The sequence below is a fragment of the Salmo salar genome, chromosome 04, assembly GCF_965601325.2.
Source record: "Salmo salar chromosome 04, fSalSal1, whole genome shotgun sequence".
Lineage (NCBI taxonomy): Eukaryota > Metazoa > Chordata > Actinopteri > Salmoniformes > Salmonidae > Salmo > Salmo salar.
In genome coordinates this window covers 43,395,307-43,417,746 of record NC_138294.1, presented here as the reverse complement: position 1 = coordinate 43,417,746, position 22,440 = coordinate 43,395,307, and the positions used below count along the sequence as shown (strand labels likewise).

Below are 22,440 nucleotides of genomic sequence, written 5' to 3'. Positions count from 1 at the left end.
AGAAACATCCCAGGATAACTGTAATTACATCAATAGTTGTTTCCAAACATATGGACAGACTGGGACAAGTGTAAATTATTCCATTTCTAATTTCAAACCAAGCTGTTCTGGTCATTATTGTCAAATGTATGTTTTTCTTCTTCAAAATGAAGATCATTAGAATATATTACTATCATTACATAGTTCAAGATGTTTAAGTTAGCAGTCTAGTTTCATTTGAAGTGATGTTAGAATGACGAATGTAAATACATGTAAATATTCTTACTAAAAGTACTCAGAAGGTGTCAAACAGACTACATATGCATACATGTCATTTGTATATTTGCACAGTGTGAATTGCAATGTCAGCTTAGTGAAGTATTGATTCTTTTTTCAACCTCATCTTTGCCAATTTTATCATTCATGCCATTACTGTCAGTAATCCTGAAGAAATCTATTCAAAGTACATAGCAGTGTAGCAATGGCTCTAATCGCAAACAGATTTTTATTGTGGAATTTAGTAAATAAGTACAAGGACTTGCAAAATATTACTAAATAAGTTTTGAGAAGACAGCAATAATCAGTGGTTGTATAGCTAATTACATTTCCAGGGTATTTTTTCATTAAATAACTATGTAAGTAATTAGTAGCTTAACTATTAACACTTCAATCGTCATAATAAAAGGCAATTTCAAAACTGTTTTTCAAAATTGGTATAATGAACATATTAATATATTCTATTTATTTCCCTTGATCTTCCATAGATGTGTGTACATGGGGAAGGAAATGTATATGTATTTATTTTTTTGAAATACATTGATTTTTAATTACATTTTTTAAGTGCAGGTAATACTGCAGAAATAGCATGAAATGATTGCTAATGACATTGTGCATTTCAAATCTCAGGAAATAATTGCCATATAAGTTTAAAAACCATTTGCTCAATATGTTTCTAAATATATACACAAAATATCCATTATAAAAGGAAAAAACCTACTAAAATGATTTAGCTTATAGCGTTATGGAAAATTAGCACTCCGTACTCCATTTTAGTATCATATCATTTTTTGGTATGATATAAAAACCAATGAATTACATCCAAAACAATATATACTTATATTTGGGACATGACTATTATTTGGGTTGTCTGTTTTGTAACACACTGTAAAAGCTGTTATTCCAAGAAGGAAATGGACCTCTACAATTTACAGTCACCTGACAATCTATGAAACATCCTTGCACACCTAAGGGATACATGCATCTGTCACGTAACACAACACGCATGGCCAGAAGAAGACACCCAGTGCATCCACATTCTTAGAACAATGCAAATGCTGCAGGGAGAAGAACATGTTGGGAAATCTGAGGAAGAGCGGTGTATAGCAAAACATGCATTTAGCTAATGAAGCATTATATTCCCAGGCAGTTACCAGCATACATAAAACAAACAGATAAACAAAAATGCAAAACCCCAACAACAACCTCCGGCAACCTGCCTTCCAGGTTTGTAGCTTCCAGGAGAGATTAAAAAGAGTAGGATCACATGCATATTGTGTCAAGGTAAGAGCATTCAATGGGCCCCGCCCAGGGGGCAATAAAAGGCCCAATCTTTACGACCCACCGTGATCAAACTTTCCATAAACTACAGCTTTATGACCTGGCTTTAGTTAATGATTCAACTGACAGGTGACAAAGATCTACAAAATGTACATGGCAAAACGTCTGTCTCTTCGACTTCATTTATTTGACCTTCATTCATTTTTCTCATGGGAATCATGATGGGAGAGAGAGGAGAGAATAAATCATATCTTGAGGTAGTAGATTATATTTCTTTTCCCCCACTTGTCCAGAGCATTGCAGTCTGATAAACATTATTACCGTTGTGACTCATCACAGCTTCACATTTTAGCTCCCTAAAAACAAAGCACCTCACACCTCTTAATACATTTAAAGTATGGTGTAAACTTTAATTAAAGTGGAAACAGGTAAATAAAGCACACATTTCTTGTGGGTCACTGTTGGGACCTACTTTTCCTTTTTCAGAGAACAGTCATTAGTAATTACCATACATGGTAGGTATATCTCCTTAACCTTAATTTAGTTCTTAGCCTACCAAATACTTATTTGGGTGATTTCCAAAACATAACTCAATTTAAATTACAAATCAGAAAGTGTTCCCTTTAAAAATGTTATTCAAATAATATTGTGACTTTATGTGGCAGTTTAAATTATACATGTTTACTTTTTTTAAATGTCAGTTTACACCTCTCTTATGTTATACCATCCAATGCTCCTGTAGATCCAATTAGAATTCCTTAACCAGCATTACATGTTGTCATCATCCACAAAGAACTGTAAAGAACCGCATTACCATACAATATAAGTGTCTTTTTACAGCTATCGACACACACTGAGGAATCCTACATCCGGAAATGCTGTGAAAACCCCTGATACCCCCCCACCCACTAAGCATATTCAGCAAGCCGCCTGACACTAAACTAAATGTCTCATCTCTGTAAAACAATAAATCTACCATAAATCCATAAAGACAAAGATAATCCCCCCACGGGGTGATTCTCTATACTCAACTTGTCACACAACAAATGCTGCATGATGGGTCTCCAATAAAAAGTAAATGAGTTTTGGCATATTTTCAAACCCTGCATGTATTAAAAACCGCATGTATTAAAAATAATTCACACGAGCAACACGATGCCTACATCACCCATGCCCTACCAAGGTTTTCCAACACACAGCTTTGACTGTGTGTTCTGTTGTACTTCAGAAAATGTGTAGGCAGGTTGCTTTAGATTCAAATCTTCTCAGTCAGCCTAATTCATACTCTTAGAGGAGCTGCTCCCACAATCATGTGATTTGTACTGCATACAAGGTAAAGTGTTGGATTCTTCACCACACCACACTAAGACATTATTAAGCTTTTTTCGAATATTCTTCTAAAGACTTCTACGTTAATGTGGATGCTACCATAATCACAGATTATTATTTCTCCTTTATTTAATCAGGTTGGCCAGTTGAGAACAAGTTCTCATTTAGAACTATGATCTGGCCAAGATAAAGCAAAGCAGTGAGACACAAACAACAACACAGAGTTACACATGGAATAAACAAACGTACAATCAACAACATAATAGAAAAGTATATATACAGTGTGTGCAAATTAGGTAAGATTAGGGAGGTAAGGCAATAAATAGGCCCTAGTGGCGAAGAATTTACAATTTTGCAATTAAACACTGGAGTGATAGATGAGCAGAAGATGAATCTGCAAGTAGAGATACTGGGGTGCAAAGGACCAACAACAAAAAATAACAATATGGCGATGAGGTAGTTAGATGGGCTATTTACAGGTCGGCTATGTACAGATGCATTGATCTGTATGCTGCTCTGACAGCTGATGCTTAAAGTTAGTAAGGGAGATATGAGACTCCAGCTTCAGTGATTTTTGCAATTCGTTCCAGTCATTGGCACCAGAGAACTGGAAGGAATGGCAGCCAAAGGAGGAATTGGCTTTGGAGGTGACCAGTGAAATATACCTGCTGGAGCACGTGCTATGGGTGGGTGCTGCTATGGTGACCAGTGAGCTGAGATAAGGCAGAGCTTTGCCTAGCAAAGACTTATAGATGACCTGGAGCCAGTGGGTTTGGCGACGAATATGAAGCGAGGGCCAGCCAACGAGAGCATACAGGTCGCAGTGGTGGGTAGTATATGGGGCTTTGGTGACAAAACGGATGGCACTGTGATAGACTGAATCCAATTTGCTGAGTAGAGTGTTGGAGGTTATTTTGTAAATGACAAGTCAAGAATCGGTAGGTTAGTCCGTTTTACGAGGGTATGTTTGGAAGCATGAGTGAAGGATGCTTTGTTGCGAAATAGGAAGCTGATTCTAGATTTAATTTTGGATTGGAGATGCTTAATGTGAGTCTGGAAGGAGAGTTTACAGTCTAACCAGACACCTAGGTATTTGTAGTTGTTCACGTATTCTAAGTCAGAACCGAAAGTGGTGATGCTAGACGGGCGGGCGGGTGCGGGCAGTTATCGGTTGAAGAGCATGCATTTAGTTTTACTTGCATTTAACAGCAGTTGGAGGCCACGGAAGGAGAGTTGTATGGCATTGAAGCTCGTCTGGAGGTCAGTTAACACAGTGTCCAAAGAAGGGCCAGAAGTATACAGAAAGGTGTCGTCTGTGTAGAGGTGGATCAGAGAATCACCAGCAGCAAGAGCGACATCATTGACGTATACAAAGAAAAGAGTCTGCCCGAGAATTGACACCCCCATAGAGACTGCCAGAGGTCCGGACAACAGGCCCTCCAATTTCACACACTGAACTCTGTCTGAGAGGTAGTTGGTGAACCAGGCGAGGCAGTCATTTGAGAAACCAAGGCTGTTGAGTCTGCCGATAACAATGTGGTGATTGACAGAGTCGAAAGCCTTGGCAAGGTCGATGAATACGGCTGCACAGTATAGTCTTTTATCGATGGCGGTAATGCACCCATGACCAGCTCGGAAACCAGATTGCATAGTGGAGAAGGTACGGTGGGATTTGAAATGGTTGGTGATCTGTTTGTTAACTTGGCTTTCGAAGACCTTAGAAACAGTTTGGGTCTAGAGTGTCTTCCCATTTGAAGAGGTTGATGACTGCGGCAGCTTTCCAATCTTTGGGGATCTCAGACGATACGAAAGAGAGGTTGAACAGACTAGTAAAAGGGGTTGCAACAATTGCGGCGGATAATTTTAGAAAGAGAGAGTCCAGATTGTCTAGCCCAGCTGATTTGTCCAGACTTTGCAGCTCTTTCAGAACATCGGCTATCTGGATTTGGGGGAAGGAGAAATGGGGGAGGCTTGGGCAAGTTTCTGTGGGGGGTGCAGTGCTGTTGACTGGGGTAGGGATAGCCAGGTGGAAAGCATGGCCAGCCTTAGAAAAAGGCTTGTTGAAATTCTCAATTGTTGTGGATTTATCAGTGGTGCCAGTGTTTCCTAGCCTCAGTGCAGTGGGCAGCTTGGAGGTGGTGCTCTTATTCTCCATGGACTTAACAGTGTCCCAGAACTTTTTGGAGTTTGTGCTACAGGATGCAAATTTCTGTTTGAAAAAGCTAGCCTTTGCTTTCCTAACTGCCTGTGTATATTGGTTCCTAACTTCCCTGATAATGCTGAATGAATTGTGAATAATGATGAGTGTGAAAGTTACACAGGCGTAAATATCATACCCCCCAAAATGCTAACCTCGCCTGTTATTGTAATGGTGAGAGGTTAGCATGTCTTGGGGTTTGATATTTGTGTAAAAACATTCCATAACCAAATATAGCTAGCGACCTTTCTGTGCCTGTTTGTTAGCTAGCTAGCTTTCAGCTGACTGGTGTTAGCTAGCTACAGAAGCTAGCTGCTGGACTTTGGAAAAGCAAGCTAACGTTAGCTAATTTTAGGTAGCTAGCTAGCTAGCTAGCTAATCAAAATATATGTTTTCATTTATTGATTAACCTCAGCTTGAATACCACCATATATAGCTATCTACAGTAGCCTACGTTTTTTCTCATACACTTCTTATGACTGGCAACCTGGTGAAGTAGTAGCCTGGTGTAGTAGGTTTCTCGACCCAGTGTTAGAACTCTGAGCTTTGGCTGAAAAATATATTAGTCGTTCTAATCCGACACCTAGATATTGAGCTAGACCAGGGAAGACGTTTTATTTTTTCCTAATGCTAACGAGCCTGTTAAAAATCCGGTATCTGGTTTTTGGTAACAGCTGGATGGCTCATGGAGAAACAGAGAGTGTGTTGTGTACCGCCAATCAACGGGATTTGCACATTTTCATCAACATTGGTGTCATATTGGCTTAGATATGATGGTAGGGAGATTTGAATTTAACATGGAGCTTCAACCAAAGCCAAAAATTTGGACATTTGCTTTGGTATTATGCCTCATGTAAACACGGAAATCTTGTTAGCTAAATGTCATACAGTCCTAATATATTATTTTGTAGGACCACTGGATAAAAAAACATATACATACACTTGCATGCAACCCCCCAAAATAGTCAAATTGGAGATTAAAAAAACTGAATTTATTAATTTATGGACCAATTAATTACATAATGGATGTTTTAATTGATTTTTCAACCCCCATTTTACTTTTATATATTGTGGCGTGGTCTCCGAATATTGTTCTTTGTAGAAGAAAGTTCAAAGATTAGTGGAATGAAATACAAATGAAAAGGCTTGCAACTACAAACCAGTATTACTGCAACAATATATCAACATTTTGGAAACATTGTAAACCAAACTCAACCAAGTTTTATAAGTATAAAAACCTAGCACAGGTGACGTAATATGAACAGCAGGTGGTAATGTTATCTAATCATAATCATCAACCACACATGAGATTTGTCGCACACAATATAACAGATACCTAACTACTCTTTACTGTGCAATACCCTCGTAACATCCTTAGCGTGTCATATATAACCACCTAGAAGTTTGTCTTATCATCCCAGAAGGTTGATACATATAAATCTAGACTATAAATCTCATGAACCTTACTTGATATACTGTATAGCCTACTGAATGCTTCCAGGAATGTTAAGTAGGGGTATTAATGGTATTCAAATTATTACACCTGTTATTATTAGACTCCATAACATTTTATGAATTGCGTTCAAACTTAAGGTTGTATAAACTACAGAATAGTGGAAATTTGGCCCGTTCATGCTCATGTAAAACTGCCATTGGATACCTCTGTCACATGGCCCAAAAGTCAAAAAGTCAAATATTCATATGAGATATTGTATTATTCTTACAGTGGACTTCTTGCAATTTAATCTATACTTCCTGAAAGGAAGTGATGTATTGTCTTGGTTTTGGTTTTTTGGAACTCTCCAGTTCTTAGGTAAGTGGGTGGAGAACAGGGGTAGGAGAAGGGGAAGGAGAAGGGGACAGAGCACAGACAGGTCATCCTGCCATCAAGGGCTAGGAAGTTCTTTGATCTCTGCATTTGAACAGCCAATGGGGAAGTGACACAGGAACAGTCAGTGACACAGGAACCATACAAAAGAGGCCAGGGCTTTCCACGGGAAACTCTGACCCTTCACTATCTACTGTAACTCAATATAATGTTGTTGCAAAGTTCCCGACCCAGAAATACAGTATCGTTTGGATTTAACATTTCATTAAACGTTGGTGCTGGGCCATTCTCGTCTCTTTTGGTCTCCCAGTTTGATCATTCCAATGCGTCACTGAAAATCTCAGATGTAGTTGACTTTTGCTGTTTATGAACAACTAATCGAAATGTGTGTTATAATACATGTATGTCAAATAAAATGCTGTTGTAAAATTAACAGGGATAATAGCAGTTTATCATCACCTGTAGAGTCTCACATATAACGGTGAATAAATATGAACTGTTTTTCCACAGATAAGTCACTGACTTACAGGTAAGTAACTGATTCAAATAATGATGTATTAAACCATTAAAGTGTCTTCTATTTCTTCTTGAGGTTTACAGATATATTTACACATAATATCTCTAGCTATAACACTAGGAGAAAACTTGCCATATGAAGAACTGCTATGAAAAGTATTCCCTTTTTTGCTTGTAACCGGAGTAGAAAAATGATTAACTTTTATTGCATCTCACCTCCAGGTATGTTTCTCTCACGTAGTCATAAAGCAATCCGTTGATTTGCACCTGACTTTCGCATTCACTTTGAGGCGCCCCTGTCCCTGCCTGGCCAAGCTAACGCCAATGAAAGCTGGTTGACTCACAGCTAGCAGATTGTCCCTGGCACCTGCTTAATGAGACTCCGGAGTTAGGGGGACAGAGACCCCTAAACCTATCCTGTGTACTTATAGGAGCTGGGTGTACACACACTCTCTTTGTAGATGCCTGTACAGCAGTGTTGATACTGAAAATTGAAGCACTACTTATGTTTCTTCGAGCAGGGTACAGCATTCAATAAAAAGTACAGAATAATTTACACTCTTCTAGCCCTTGTAGTAATTGTAGTACTAAAATGAGGCAGGTGCGTTATTGAGACCAAATGGCATCACGCGGAACTGGTAGAACCCCCAGTTGCCTAGCCTAAACGCTGTCTTCTCTATACTGGATGTCTCCACCTCAATTTGCCAGTTTCAACTGTGTAGATCGATTGTGCTGAAATACTGGGCACCACGGATATCGTCCACAACTACTTTCATGTTGGGCATAGTGAAAGCGTTTGACTGTGTCACACATTATTCAGTTGTTTGTAATTGACAAAGAAGCGATTGCCCTGATCTTTTTTCCTCACAACAACCACTAGGGCTGCCCACGGTGAAGTTGATGGCAGGTTATTAATCATGAGTAATCTGGTTTCAAAGGGGTGCCCATGTGCCAACACAGTGGCCATCTTAAATAAAACCGAATATGTGCAGGGAAAAACAACTCCATTTATTTGATACCTTTTCTTCTGCAGCACAGAATCAGTCACATCTTGTTGCAAGAAGTGCAACATTAAAATCGCTCCAAGGTAGCAGCAACATATCGAGTGTTCCTGTGTATTCAAAACATGGCGTCACAATTTTCACCAAGCACAATGGAATTTTCACTTGAGGTTTTAATATTGCAATGAAGTCCATTGGGACCATTCTGTTAGCCAGAGGTGGAGTCCTTTATGTAGCCAGCCCTGGGGGGCTCTGATGCCAGGGTGAGTCCCTCAGTAGCATGTCAGCAGTAAAACAGGAGTCCATTCTCAAGTCACGTCTTAGAATCACCTGCTAAACCAGGAATGATGATATAAAAAGCAGAGGTTGTAAAATAAAATAACTGAATATCAGAATCATTTGAATATAGCTGGTTCAGCATGAGGAAGCAGGATTCGGGCTTCTTCAACTTGTCTCATTACTTCACAGCTATTTCATTGTGATTATAACAACAACGAAACTCTTCAGTGGTATCTGTAGCAGCAGATGAAGACATCACATTAACGATCAGTGAAAAGTCAGCGGAAGAAAATCATGGAAATGAAAGGGGTTAATAATTGGCCAGTTAATTATTACCATAGAGGCAGATATAACCTCAGTTCCTCCAATATGACTGTGTGTGGTGAGGCTGTGCATGGATTACTGTGCAGCTCAGTGACAGAGGGCAGGTCAGGGCCAGCTATTAAAGGCCTGTTAATGTGGTTAATTAGCGGACTGAGGGGGCCATAAACCTCAGCCAGCCAGCCACAGAGATCAGAGCTCTGTCACCATATTTGCTCTACACTGCTCATCTGTTAGCATGCTGGAAAGACTAGAACAATTATTAAAAACTTGTTTTGATTATTCATATGTTCCTCTATACACAGTGTTGCTAACTCAATGTTCTTGGGAGTCCGTGGGGGCAACAATATTCATATTTGCTTGTTATTAAATCAGTTTTCTAGTTCTTATCTGTGTTTTCCCTGAAATAGGTGATGTGTGGTTCCCAGGATTTCTGGGCCCCCCCTGTCTATCTTATTGACAGTGGCTGATATATAGGCTAATATGTCAAATATGACACTTGCTTGTATTCGATCACTCCGTGCACTGTTTCTTTAACCTTATTGCGGGGGAGAGATTGACAGAGCCTTGACCTCAGGCTTGTTGGGTAGTTTACAGAAACACTCCTTTATAGTCAAATCAAACGCAGGAGGTAGCCCATTGTTGCCGTCTCAGAAACTGATTAACAATCGGCAGTAAAACATAACGACCTCAAAGGCTACTTATCGCAGGCTTGTCTTTGTCAAAAGACTGGCAGACGCTGCATCAAAGGACAGTGGAAAAGTATGGGTTACAAAGAAGCCAAATTGTAAATTGAACATACTTTGGGGTCAAATGAAATATTGTTTTGTTTATTCATTTTTACCATTGAATGAAGAGTTTGTGAAATCATTCAAATATGTTCGGGCACTTTCCGCCCCTAATCGCCTTTTAAATCATGATGAAATGTTGGTTTTAACAATTTGTTTTTTAACAAAATTAATTTTCACCCGATTTGAAATAGTTTGAAGCACCAGTAGCAGCTCTGACATGCCTTGGGAGCAGGCTTGTCATGACCAATTCACACTATACTGACAGCCCTGGCCTGATGTTAGCCCATATCACAGACTTCATTCACAGGCTTTAGCAGAAAGACAAAGCCAGGGAGGGCATAGCAGGATCAGCAATGCTAATCATCATGTATGAATGTATAGTGTCCCGTTCCCACCATTGTCTCCTACAGTAGACTGCATCTGTAGTATCCCTGTTCCTCTAGGCCTCTTATCCTATCCAGAGAGCTGTGAAGTGTGGCTGACTACGCCAGTTCAGTGATGCGGTGTGAACTCTGACACCAGGTCAGAGGAGGTGAGGAGCAGACAAAAAGATGTATAAACCCGTGTTATATGAATGCTCCCCAATTATTGTTGACGCCTGGTTAGCGTATATTTAATCCGACTTCAAAATCCATCTAAACCATTCAAAGCATAGATCGTTCTTCGTGCCGATGCTTGTTGTCCGGTGTATGATTCCCCATCACAGTTTAAACACAGTATAATGAGACCATAGAAAACGAAATCATTGGTATAAGAAAAATCTAGAGAAATGTCTGCAGATCTGATGTTAAAGGGAGAAGAGACGGTCTTTATGGAGCTCCTTGTAAATCCCAGATAACAAAACATGTCAATGTCTGAGTGGAGACGAGACGTAGGATTCCCTTTCCTCTCTTTTCATCACAGTTGGATCCTCTGGCTGATCAGGGGAAGCCAGGTTAAAAACTAGTCAGACATAAATATGGGTTAGAATCCAGCTAGATATTCTCAGATGTGTCAGTGGCCTTGCCACACTTATCGCCTGATGTGACATCCTTTACACCTGAACAAGACAACCACTCTTCACACGAAGTGTAAAAGAGGGGACAATGGTCACGAATTTAACATGACAGCGAATTTCAGCATAGAGACATCATTGTCAATTTTCATTACAAAACCTCAGTTGAAGAGACATTTCAAATAAAGTGTGTGAAGACGTCAACTGAGCTCAATAAAACATTCAAACACAAAGGGTGACAAATTGTGTTTCTATTGTGATTTCTTTTGTAATATGGTGAGAATATCGATATCTTTAACTAAAAGCATACTAAATCTACAATAGCTTACTGTTGAAGTGTAGACTTTAGAGCTCTTTTTGACATATTTACTTGATTACTTACTTCCTTTCTCTTTTCAATGGTTAAACATTTACATTTTACTACCTATGGCACAGGGAGTATGTCAACCCTAAGCCCCATATCTCCCGGGTTGCCAAACATGAACTTGGTTTGGATTGGGTTCTGCAATGTCATGTCGAAATCGTCTAAATTACCAACAAGACAAAGGTTAATTACCCAGGCAAAAGGTAAGTCTGTCAAAAGTGCCATGAGGCTTTTTCATGGCTGTCTCACTTGAGGAAACTAAGTGTACCCTTCTGCAAAGCCAAAAAGCCTCCATCCTAACCATAGACCATGCACAATGCCATGTCCAATTTACCCTTTACTTAACATTCGTATTAATATTGCCTTATGTAGTGATAACTCTCGATGTGCTATTTACAATACCTCTAACACTCCATAAATATTGGCTCGGTCACAACAATTGGCCGGTGTGACCGTAGCATGTTAGGGGGGATTAGGGGTTGATTGTTACAGTCTGCCAGACATCTGTAACTGGTACAGGCTAATAGGCTTCTGGTATATTCAGCTTCTGGCCTTAATTAGGCCCCGTGAAACTGACACACTACAATCAGCGTCATACTGATAGGATGGTCATGACATCGCTCTGACATCGCTCTGTAATACCTTGTGTAAATGTTGTGTGAAACCTTCTATATTTTCATATATTGCCCAGCATAGACGTATATATATATATATATAATGTATTTTTTTCTCCACATATATGTACTTCGTATTATTATTATCTTAAAATAACGTGCCATTTATCATCCTGTAAAAAAAAAAGAAGTAATCTAATAAAGTGCCTTCAGTCCGTGAGTGTCTGCGTTCGTTGGTATTTCAACAGGCAAGGCGCGTGCTGTGGAATACCAGTAATCTCAATTAAAGGGTTTACTTGACAAGGGCACTTAAGCATATCTAGCATTTATAGACAGCTACTGCATTAACCCTATTCTGATTACTATTACTTTACAGCTCCCGTGTTTATACAGAATAAATCTGACCAGTATAGAGGATATTAGGCGGCAGTAAGTATATTGTAAATGAACGTTTATGGTAAAACTGCCCCATAAACACGTGGCTATATAAGCTAGTATGAGCACTGCAGAGGCAATTGTTTTTTATTGAAGGTGGTGGTAAGAGTTATTTGCTCTGTTTGGTTTATTTTTATTTGCTTGAAATAATTGTCTGTTTACATAGATTATGATAATATTCCCTTCTTTGATTGTCTGTAAACAGATTCCATTCTGATTATGGCACATCTGTCTTAAAAGTTAGAGTTTAAATGAATCCATGAGGACACCAGTAACTGCTGTTGAGAGTAAATGTAGCACCTAAATAGGCTGGTTTTGTTTAAAGTGAACTTATTTTATTTAGAAATCATTATTTCCTGTACGCGCATGCAAGATCATTTGGTTTTGGACGGCCATCTTGATATTTGAACAGTAAAGCTACAGTAATTGCCGTTGGCTGATAATCCTGGTAGGCCTATTTATTTGGAGGTGTGCTGTATTTCAACATGTTTCCATACGCCGCTTTTAGGAATCACCTATAGAATCAGAGCATCAGATTCTCTCAACAACCATATCTCCGTTACTGTGGTGAGGAAATTTGTAGAGCATTACCCACCAATAAAATTTACAGCCTTGAGGAAGCTAAGAGCAAGCATGCTATTGTTTATACAAATTATTATCTGTTTCCCTGGGAAAAGACACCACTGAAAGAGAAAAAGGCTTATCAAAAATGTTGTGTTTAAATTCATTTTCAAGAATATATGTTCAACTTCCTTTGAATCCTAGAGCCTTTGGATCCAGTTTTATTTGAATCCTAGAGCCACCGTCATGACTACTTTATGGCAAGGACCAAATGATTGTCATGGTAAGAAACTATCACATAAATTACCATTACACTGACCATGCCTCTAATGGTGCTGACCTGTGCATAAAGATGCCAGCGTTTCTGTGGCAAGACCAACTTCCTAGCGAGACTCTGGGAGAGCTTGTAAAAGTAACAGGGCTAAGTACTAAACATACAGCAGATCATCTGGGGCTTTCCTCTTGTCATGTCTTTAGTGTTTCGATGAGAGACCGATTAGTCTAAAATACTTTCCCTTGGAGACCAGAGCAAAAACAACCCCACCCACCAATACCTGTCAGTCCAACCCTTTTTGTGTGTCACTGGCAGTGGGTTCCGGCTCAAGTTGAAGATGACTCTTTTTGGAGGTACTTCCTGGTGTTCAGGAGGGCACTGATATGGTTCTATCTCACTGATACCACCCGTGGTGTTTAACAAACAACGGAACTTAGAGCTGCTGAAGTTCAAAGTTCAGAACCATTGTCATTTACAATTTCCAGGCATCCAAACAAGACCTGACACACACCAGGAAATGCTTTGTCCTAACCAAGTGTCACTCCACATTGGGTTGTCAAGTCTGGGTGGAAACGAATAACAACCGTGCCTCAGTGAGGGGAGATTACGGAATCAAAGGTTCTTAATACAATTTTATGGTTTCAAAAATATGTATGAGGCAGATATGTGGTTGTTTCCCCTAGCTAGCTTAAGATTAATTCCCTTACTGTAAGTCGCTCTGGATAAGAGAATCTGCAAAATTACTAAAATGTTAAATGTAAATGTTTTACATAAAGATCTCATTATACTTTATATAATTTAGATATTGTTTTTTACATTTGTTAAATATTGATGTCACAAATGTATAATTTGTACATTTCTTTATAAAAAATGTAGTTATTTGTTACATTTGACTGTGCAAAACCTAGCATTACTACTTGTTTCTCTGAGAGTGAGGCAGCTATATAGAATTTTGTAAAAAAAAAAAAAAAAAAAAAAAAAAAAGACTTATTAGTCTCTAGGAAAAGAAACCATCAAGTGATAGATTTTAAACAAATGCATGTCGCTCATTGAAAGATCTAATGATAAGATAGTGAAAAAACACATCAATCTCTTTCATAATTTCTTTAAACAATAAAAGCTAATATGCCAACATTTCGGAAAATGAATATCCTGCTGAGAAATGAAAAAATAGTTTGGGATTCTTATATATATTTTTTACATTGCTTGGTGGCAAGAAAACATGTTACCAAGAAAAAAAAATGATTTTTTTTTGTGTTATTTATCTTTTATTGCAAGTGCCAAATTGTCCTCTCGAGTGGTCATTGGGACATAAATATGAAAAAATGACATTACAGTCAATGGGTGCAGTAGGTGAAAAACATTAACATTACTGTCAATGGGTACAGCAGGTGAAAAACATTAACATTACTGTCAATGGGTACAGCAGGTGAAAAACATTAACATTACTGTCAATGGGTACAGCAGGTGAAAAACATTAACATTACTGTTAATGGATACAGTAGGTGAAAAACATTAACATTACTGTTAATGTGTACAGTAGGTGAAAAACATAGTTGCAGCATCCAGGTGTCCAATACAGAGGACCTTTCTTGATAAGCTCTTAATTAGCTTTTATTTCATGTGAGTAAAATATGACACCGTTCTGACAACTCCCTTAACTATTCCTGAGATATTCACTTACTAGAAACTATTTGAACATTAAACTCACAATTTTTTTAAATATAATTACACACACTTTTGACATTTCCATAAAATATGCCAATTTTGGCAACAGAACATTTTTAAAAGAACCAGGAAAATGAAGTTGTCAAGGTCACACCCCCACACGTGATATCATTGTAAAGCCCAGAATGCCCTCTCCAATGGACAACAAGACTTAATACAGTGGCTTGTAGATACCGACCAAGAACTGATGTCTACTAGAGAGGACAAAAATGTAGGGCATAGTGTTTTGGAATGAAACTTCATATCGCCCTCTGTCAGTCTTACAAGCAACACTTTGGTTTGGGCCTCATCATTCAAATAGGCATTTGTTATCTGTGTGGGTGTGAGGGGGGACTAAATGCATGCTTACTCCATGTTTAATGACACTGTAGAGATAGTTTCTAACATTGTCTGCTAACATAGGACTCCAAATGGGACAGTATTGGCTCTATCTGCACAGTTTACAGGGTCCTAGAATCTCACTACCCTCCGTACTCCTTCCTGGGCTCAGAATCTCACCCAATGGCCTTCTTCTCCCTGGCCTTGGGTCAAGAGATGTTCCCAAACAGATGGATCCTCCTGCTCTGTTTACTCACCGTCTTTCTCACCTTGCCCTTTGGACGCCGCGCCCTGCCTTTGGTAAGTAGATTGGCAAATAGGTCTGTGCGTGCAATGCAGCAGGGCTGATACCACAGGCCTCCACAGAGTGCGCCTCTCCGTCGCGGGGCCGTGATAACGGGTAGAGATGATATTAAAACGACTCTATCCTCCTGAAGCCAATCGCTCCTTATCATGCCACTCAGTTTTACTGTGCAAACAGTCATGCCTCCTTGGTGAGTTGTCACGGGCCCTGCCTGTCTCGTTGTCACTTTGACCACTGACTCTATCACTTTTTTATGACATGATACCTCTCCTTTAACCTGCTGATGTTCGCAGAAAGACCCACACGATAATGATCCAAAATATTACATTGTAAATCCATAAAGTCACAACACAAACCCCAAATAAATTCAATTCAATACACAATGATCACTTACACAGTTTTCTTTAACTTTCACAAATTAGATTGATTCAGAGATGAAGTGTCAGCTGAAATCACATTTCTTCAATGATGTTTATCCCAATCATTCCCATTTGAAATGCATTGTTGTCATTTGAGTGCCTCGAAAAAACACGTGTTGCACAGTAAGCTTATGGCCACACTTACGTAGCCTTAAGACATTGAAGTAGGATTTCACATTGTGGACACTTTTGAAATGATGTTATCCTAAGTGTGTGACAGATGGTCATATTGTAAACGTGTGCTCCAAATCTCTTCCATTTTCCTTCTATAAAGAATGAGCTCCAGAGTTTACAATAAAGCTTTTAATACAAATTACTTAAAAAATATACACTTATTATTATTCTGGCATGGAATCAGAACCATTTACAAGTATTTCCAGTATGTGATGGGCAGAGCAGAAGAGGTATGTATCAACAATAGAAACAGTAGAAGCCATTATAACAGTAAAATACAACAGTTTAATATCTATATATGTTTATATCTGTTCTTATTTCAGTTTCTGACAAGACAGACCAACACGAACGTGTGCAGAGCGGGTGGCCGTCCTATCGCCTTCAACCACAGAACATGGGCCGTCATTTTCTGTTTATTTCCATATGATTCTACAAATTGAATTTGCCACAGTTTTTCAACACCCAGCAGGTGATCTACTGCGCATGGCCGACGTTCATGTTGGTCTATCTTGTCCTTTAGACGTTTGTTATTATTCTTTTTTATTTTTACAAAAGCGAAGGAAACAGCAGCAAGTCTTTATTTCTTGTCTGTCTTTGGAGCTGTTGACTCCTGCATTTGACCCCGTGTTGCTCAAGCTGTTGACGGGGGGGGAGGGGGGGGGGGCTGGGGGGGCAGGTTAGATTTGGACAAGAGTCTTTTTTTTCCCGTCACGTCAGACCATCGTCCTCAGTATTCTTCTTTGATAGTCATTGGTATAGACGGAGACACTAAGCCACCACTGCTGCTGGTCACCATGGCAACGTTGCCGGGCATGCCAGAGCCTGGGGGAGTAGGTGTTGTTGTGGACGCAGGCTGAGGCTGTTGCATCTTCTTCTTGTTCACTTTCCTCTCTTTGGCACGCCGATTCTGAAACCAGATTTTTACCTATGGAATAAAGAAAATATTTGATGTAAGTGCTCCGTGACTGATCCGGTAAACTTTTGAGAAAGGCGCGCGTGCACACACGTGTGTGTGTGTATGTGTGTGCGTGTGTGTGTGTGTGCGTGCGTGAGAGAGAGAGAGAGAGAGAGAGAGAGAGAGAGAGAGAGAGAGAGAGAGAGAGAGAGAGACAGAAAATGGAGAGATTGTCCCCTCTCCCCTGATGTTGTGTCTGACCTGTCGTTCTGAGAGGCTGAGAGACGTGGCCAGCTCTGCTTTCCTCCTGATGGTGATGTAGCGGCTATAGTGGAACTCCTTCTCCAGCTCCAACCGCTGGTGATCTGTGTACACCACCCGGTACTTGTCTTTCGTTCTTGTCTTACCACCTGCAACAGAGTACGGCCATCTGTCAACTTTTATATTGTGTGTGTAAATGTAGAAAAACGACTTATATTTTTACTAACTTTAATCCTTAAGGGTCTATTGACGCCACCCATGCGTCGATCTAAGTAACAGTAAAAATCCGGCAATTTCAGCTGGAGATATGCATGGGCTGCATCTCAATCCAACGCGTCCACCTATTTCGGCCTTCCACATCTGCGGTGGAAGGTGGCCGAGCTACAGTAGTGTTTGTCACATGAGACATCCCGAAAATCAGTCTTCTCACGAAAATGTGTGTAACGTCCAAACGGTTTGGCCTAAAAGCGAATATGACCACAAGACGAGACTCTCACGAACACGACGTGTCACGGGACTCATCTGAAGGTAACCCATACAAATGAATGAAAGTATGGAGGTAGTTTTGTGGCCAACAAAAATAATGTGTTAAATATGTGTCCAAAAAAACTGAAATATTTCCTGAGCTTTCTTATATCTCCTAGATATAGGACAGACACATTAAAACCCTATGATACATTTTTTTACTGTATTTCTTACCATCTATGAATATGTTAATCCAGTGGTTCCCAACGTTTTTCGATTACTGTACCACCAACTGAATTTTGCTTTGCCCGGAGTACCCTTGAAGTACCCCCTCATGTGCATTTCAGAGTTGGCCTATGGTCTTATGTGTCTTCTCAAGTACCCCCTGAGGATCAGCCAAATATCCCCTGAAGATCGACCAACTACCCCCTGAGGATCGGCAAAGTTGGGAAGCGCTGTGTTAGTCAATGCGTTTCTATAGGCTACAGCAGTAAAGGGCAAATTCAATATTTTTTATACATAAAGGGGTCCTAAAATAATAAATCAAATAGCTAAATGATCCATGGTATGACCAACTTAAAACAACTCCATATGTCAGCTTAGTAGACCCCCCCCCCCCCCCACCCCCCACCCAGTATAAACTAGCTGAACAGATGTGATTCTGAGTAGGACTCCTTTTCACTAGGAGACAGGGCTTGACCTGCATTGGTTATAATGGGAGGATGACTGGCCTACTGTCCAGTCCGATTTCACATTAACTTACATGCCGTAAATAAGCAACATTGGAAGAGTAAATAAAGATGACATCAGACATCTGTGAAAATGTGGTTTCTGCTTCATTTCATACATGAAACCTTTCACTAAAACACACACACAGATAAAGTAGCAAAGCTCTGGGATCAACTAGCCTTTTTAATTAGGTACCGTAAATCAAAAATCACTTAATTCTGTCCATAGTGAATGAGGCACCTAAGTGCAGATGCAGCGACCAAGTTAAAGATTAAAATGTGTGAGCTGAGAGGGTGAGGGGGCTGCCTGTGAGGGCGCCAGACCTGACGACCAGAGAGTTATCCAGACCATTAGGCTGTTGAAACACAGAACACACCCTCCTGCTCCAATGTTCCCCAAATTGTTTCTCTTCACTTCCTGATTCGTAATTCTCTAATGACCGTTGTTTTCAAATTTCCATGTTGACAGAGGAGGACCACTCCTAAACAGACGGCATCTGAGGTGTATGTCTACGGGGGTATTGACCCATACAATCGTAATGCTGCGTTAATCAAAAACGGTACTGATTGTAGTGGCTGCCATCACCAGCGACAGCACAGTTTGCGGTCACATGAGAAGGCCACCAAGGGGCTAACTTTGAGCCTGTACATTAGCATTTCATTTGAATGTTTGGTGGCAAAGCATCCTAATGCTGCACTGTAGAGGACACAGAAATATTCAACAGTCCGATGATAGTTTCCCTTGACGGAACGGTTAAAAATGCCAACAGCATTCAAGAACGCATGAAAACCATAATTCAATCCAAATGTGAAAAATTTGAGAAGTGGTAGTGTTTACATTGCATGAGTGGAGAATGATTGATGCACTGTCCATTAATCTATGTAGCACTGTACTTCTGTAATAATTATCATTGATGGCTGCTGAGATAAATGGTTAAGCAGTTGAGGTTAAGGAGATTTTCTGGCCGGTACGATAAAGTGACATGGAGATAATCTGTAACGCGGACGGTAGAACTCTCTGTCTGGGTTAACCAGATAACCACATGAACTGGAACAACGAATTTTGGATAAAAAATGTACTTTTGAAGCATCCAATAGGTACAGTAAACAGGACATTTATGGAAGCCCAAAGTCTGTGTCCCTGCTGCCTTTGTAGTCATAAGCAGTCCCAGGCAGCCATTGACAACAACTTGATTTCTGTTGGGTTTTCTACACAGGAAGAAAAGCGTTGGAGTCATCTAACTCTCAGTTTGGGCAGTTTGGTCTACAGGATTCACATGGGTTCAAACTGCATTCTTGTAATTCACTATCAGTTATCTACCTATAATCTATGAGACCAGAAGGAGCATGCATACTCTGGAATTATTTGCTATTTTCTTTTCGGGCCTGCTTGCTTGTACTGATAAAGGTGATTTAATACAAACTGTAGGCACAGTACAGCTAAGGTGCTTCCATGCGCCTTAAATTGAAGTCAGTAAAATATTATTTTTCATAAATCTCATGTCATATGATGTCATTGCCTGGCGTATTATATCAGTAGGAACTATATGATTGCCTGACGTAGGTCTAGTGGAGGACAAGCGTGAACCAAGCGAGCGACATCAAAGTAGTCGACAACAACTACTCAAGCCTTGAGACATAATGCCTAACAAAGAATTACAACATAGAAAACAATTCTAGAGCCCTAGGTCGCTGACATACAAGAAGACAACAAACCTCTTAATTTGCCTAACAAGATCTTCAAACATTAGCAGAATGTTTCTTTCATTTGATCACTTGCAGGTTTAGCAGTCTCAGCTGACTCTAAAGAATTCTTATTGAAATTATGAAAGAATCCTGTAACATTATGAAATATGCAGATGTCGGGGGAAAGGAGTGATTGCTCACGTAATAATTGTGACATCTACACCAGACAAAATCCAAATGATTTCGATGATGACTATATAATGCCTATTATAGACTATATTATTCCTATTATAGACTACATTATGCCTATTATAGACTACATTATGCCTATTATAGACTACATTATGCCTATTATAGACTATATTATGCCTATTATAGACTACATTATGCCTATTGTAGACTACATTATGCCTATTGTAGACTACATTATGCCTATTACAGACTACTAGCCTACTACTATTACTATTCTCTACTGATGATAGGCAATTATAATCATAACTATAATCATTGAGCGCTTATTATTTCAATAGGTCAACACACAATGCAATTAAATGCATACCCTGCTTTACCCTCAACTGTCAATACATTGATTGCTGTGATTGGGAGTCCCATAGGGTGGCGCACAATTGGCCCAGCGTTGTCCGGGTTTGGCCGGTGTAGGGCATCATTGTAAATAAGAATTTGTTCTTAACTGACTTGCCTAGTTAAATAAATGTTAAATTAAAAAATATATATTTTTTAAAACATTACATAGCCCATACTACACAGATGTAGGATCTTCATTTGGGTCAGTTTGCTACAGCAGGAAAATAATTATGCAGCAACAGGAAATGTGAATTATTAGGCTATGTGGATTATAATTAATTAAAATTTGTGTATGTTAGAGTTCTTGTTGGGGCAATTAAAGTCTGAAATTTCAAAGGGAAAATTACAAACTTTAGAAGCCTTTTTAAAACTCAAATACACTAGAAATTTACATTTCCTGCTGTCCAGGAAAATTTGCAGTAACAAAAGAGTGATCAAATTAAGATCCCACATCTGTACCCATAAAACGCACGAGATAATGCCACTAATTGAAGATGGCATGCGAGGTGTGATTCATGTGTTCACACAAGCATTGCAGTGAAGAGCAACTGTGCCAATGAGCGCAAAATATAAAGTTTATGTCAGTGACGTATGATATTATATGACAATACACAGCAATGTCAAATACTTCGATGGGATTGGACAAATACTAAAGAATGAAAGAACTATGAAAAATCAAGCGACAGATAACCCGGTATTCCATCTTTCTGAGTTGAAACACGAATTCGTCTCTGAATTTAGAGAACAGGTGCACGCATCATTCAAGGAATGTGACTCCCAAGGGCAGTGGCTCTGGTTTTGCTTTTTCCTCTCAACACGGTGCCTACAGTATTTCAGTATATTTGATGTGAGAAAGAAAACGGGCCAAGATATTGAATTTAACCCATCATATTTCATATGTATGTGATTTGCTACAGATACATTTAGTTTATTATTATTTTAATAAACATTTAAAAACGTGATTTAGGCTTTACTTTCTATGGTTTTATGGACAACCAAATGATCCACTTCTTGATTACAATTTTTTTTATTAAACACCTCAGTAACCTACCTGAATTTGCCGGTGGTACGCTCCGCCTCATCCAATCATAAGGGTTTCTGCGCTGAGAATTGGGAGACAGCTGCCCAACAGATGAGTTGATAGACGGGAGAAGACCGGGTTGTGGGACTGGAGAGAACTCTGGGGGACTATACCCTATTGGCCCCGGATTAGATGTGGACGGTCCTGTCCCCGGCCCATAGGGTGACCACTCTTCCCGGCTCGGCGGGTAAGCGGGGTTCCAGGCCCCCGCCTGGCTGTGGTGAGGGTCATTGTTAATCCCAGCAACGTGGTGGTATCCGCTGAAATCCGAATACTGTGGAGGTGCGGGGACAAAGTTCTGATGATTCAAGTTTAGGCTGGGATGTCGCACTGAATTTGGGTACATGCTGGGTTCCTTCTCCAAAAGATAACTCACGTACATCTTTCCGTATGGGAACTCGTGCGCATAGTGTGCGTCAAGCGCGTTGCTCCTGCCTCCTCTACCCCAGGTTTCTGTTGAACCAAGGCCTCCTCTACCTGGCTGGTCTATAACCTACTCTTCAACTTCTTGTTTGCTAAACACGCTGCCAGTCAAGAGGTGTCGCGCTGACGTCAACATTTTATAGCCCTCATCTCCCTCCCTCACCTTGTCCCACCAGGGACAATTTGCATTAGAGATGGGCCTGCATTTCAAAGGCAACCGAGCAGCGGCATCAAAGCCGTCACGGGCATTTAGAAGAATGCTACAAATCGCACAGGAGAAACTAACATGAGTCCATGTTGATTTTCTCAGTGGGAGAACCTGTCACTGCATTG

The 22,440-nt window shown here is 39.8% G+C and overlaps 1 protein-coding gene across 1 annotated transcript; it reads right to left on the bottom strand.

The window, feature by feature from the left end:
- Positions 1-16,097: 16,097 nt before the first annotated feature.
- cdx1b (caudal type homeobox 1 b) lies at positions 16,098-22,182 on the bottom strand. Its single transcript, XM_014195956.3, has 3 exons — positions 21,655-22,182; positions 17,140-17,288; positions 16,098-16,908 (listed from the first exon to the last, which is right to left on the bottom strand). Exons 1-3 carry the CDS (start codon positions 22,064-22,066, stop codon positions 16,711-16,713), a joined length of 759 nt encoding a protein of 252 aa, XP_014051431.1. The 5' UTR covers positions 22,067-22,182; the 3' UTR covers positions 16,098-16,710.
- Positions 22,183-22,440: the final 258 nt, after the last annotated feature.

Excerpts from the sequence above, each read along its gene's own strand:
- cdx1b (XM_014195956.3), bottom strand. The coding sequence starts at position 22,066 with ATGTACGTGAGTTATCTTTTGGAGAAGGAACCCAGCATGTACCCAAAT. Across the intron at positions 17,289-21,654 it reads CGTACCACCGGCAAATTCAG|GTGGTAAGACAAGAACGAAA; the intron begins GTAGGTTACTGA and ends ACTCTGTTGCAG. Across the intron at positions 16,909-17,139 it reads TCAGCCTCTCAGAACGACAG|GTAAAAATCTGGTTTCAGAA; the intron begins GTCAGACACAAC and ends TTTATTCCATAG.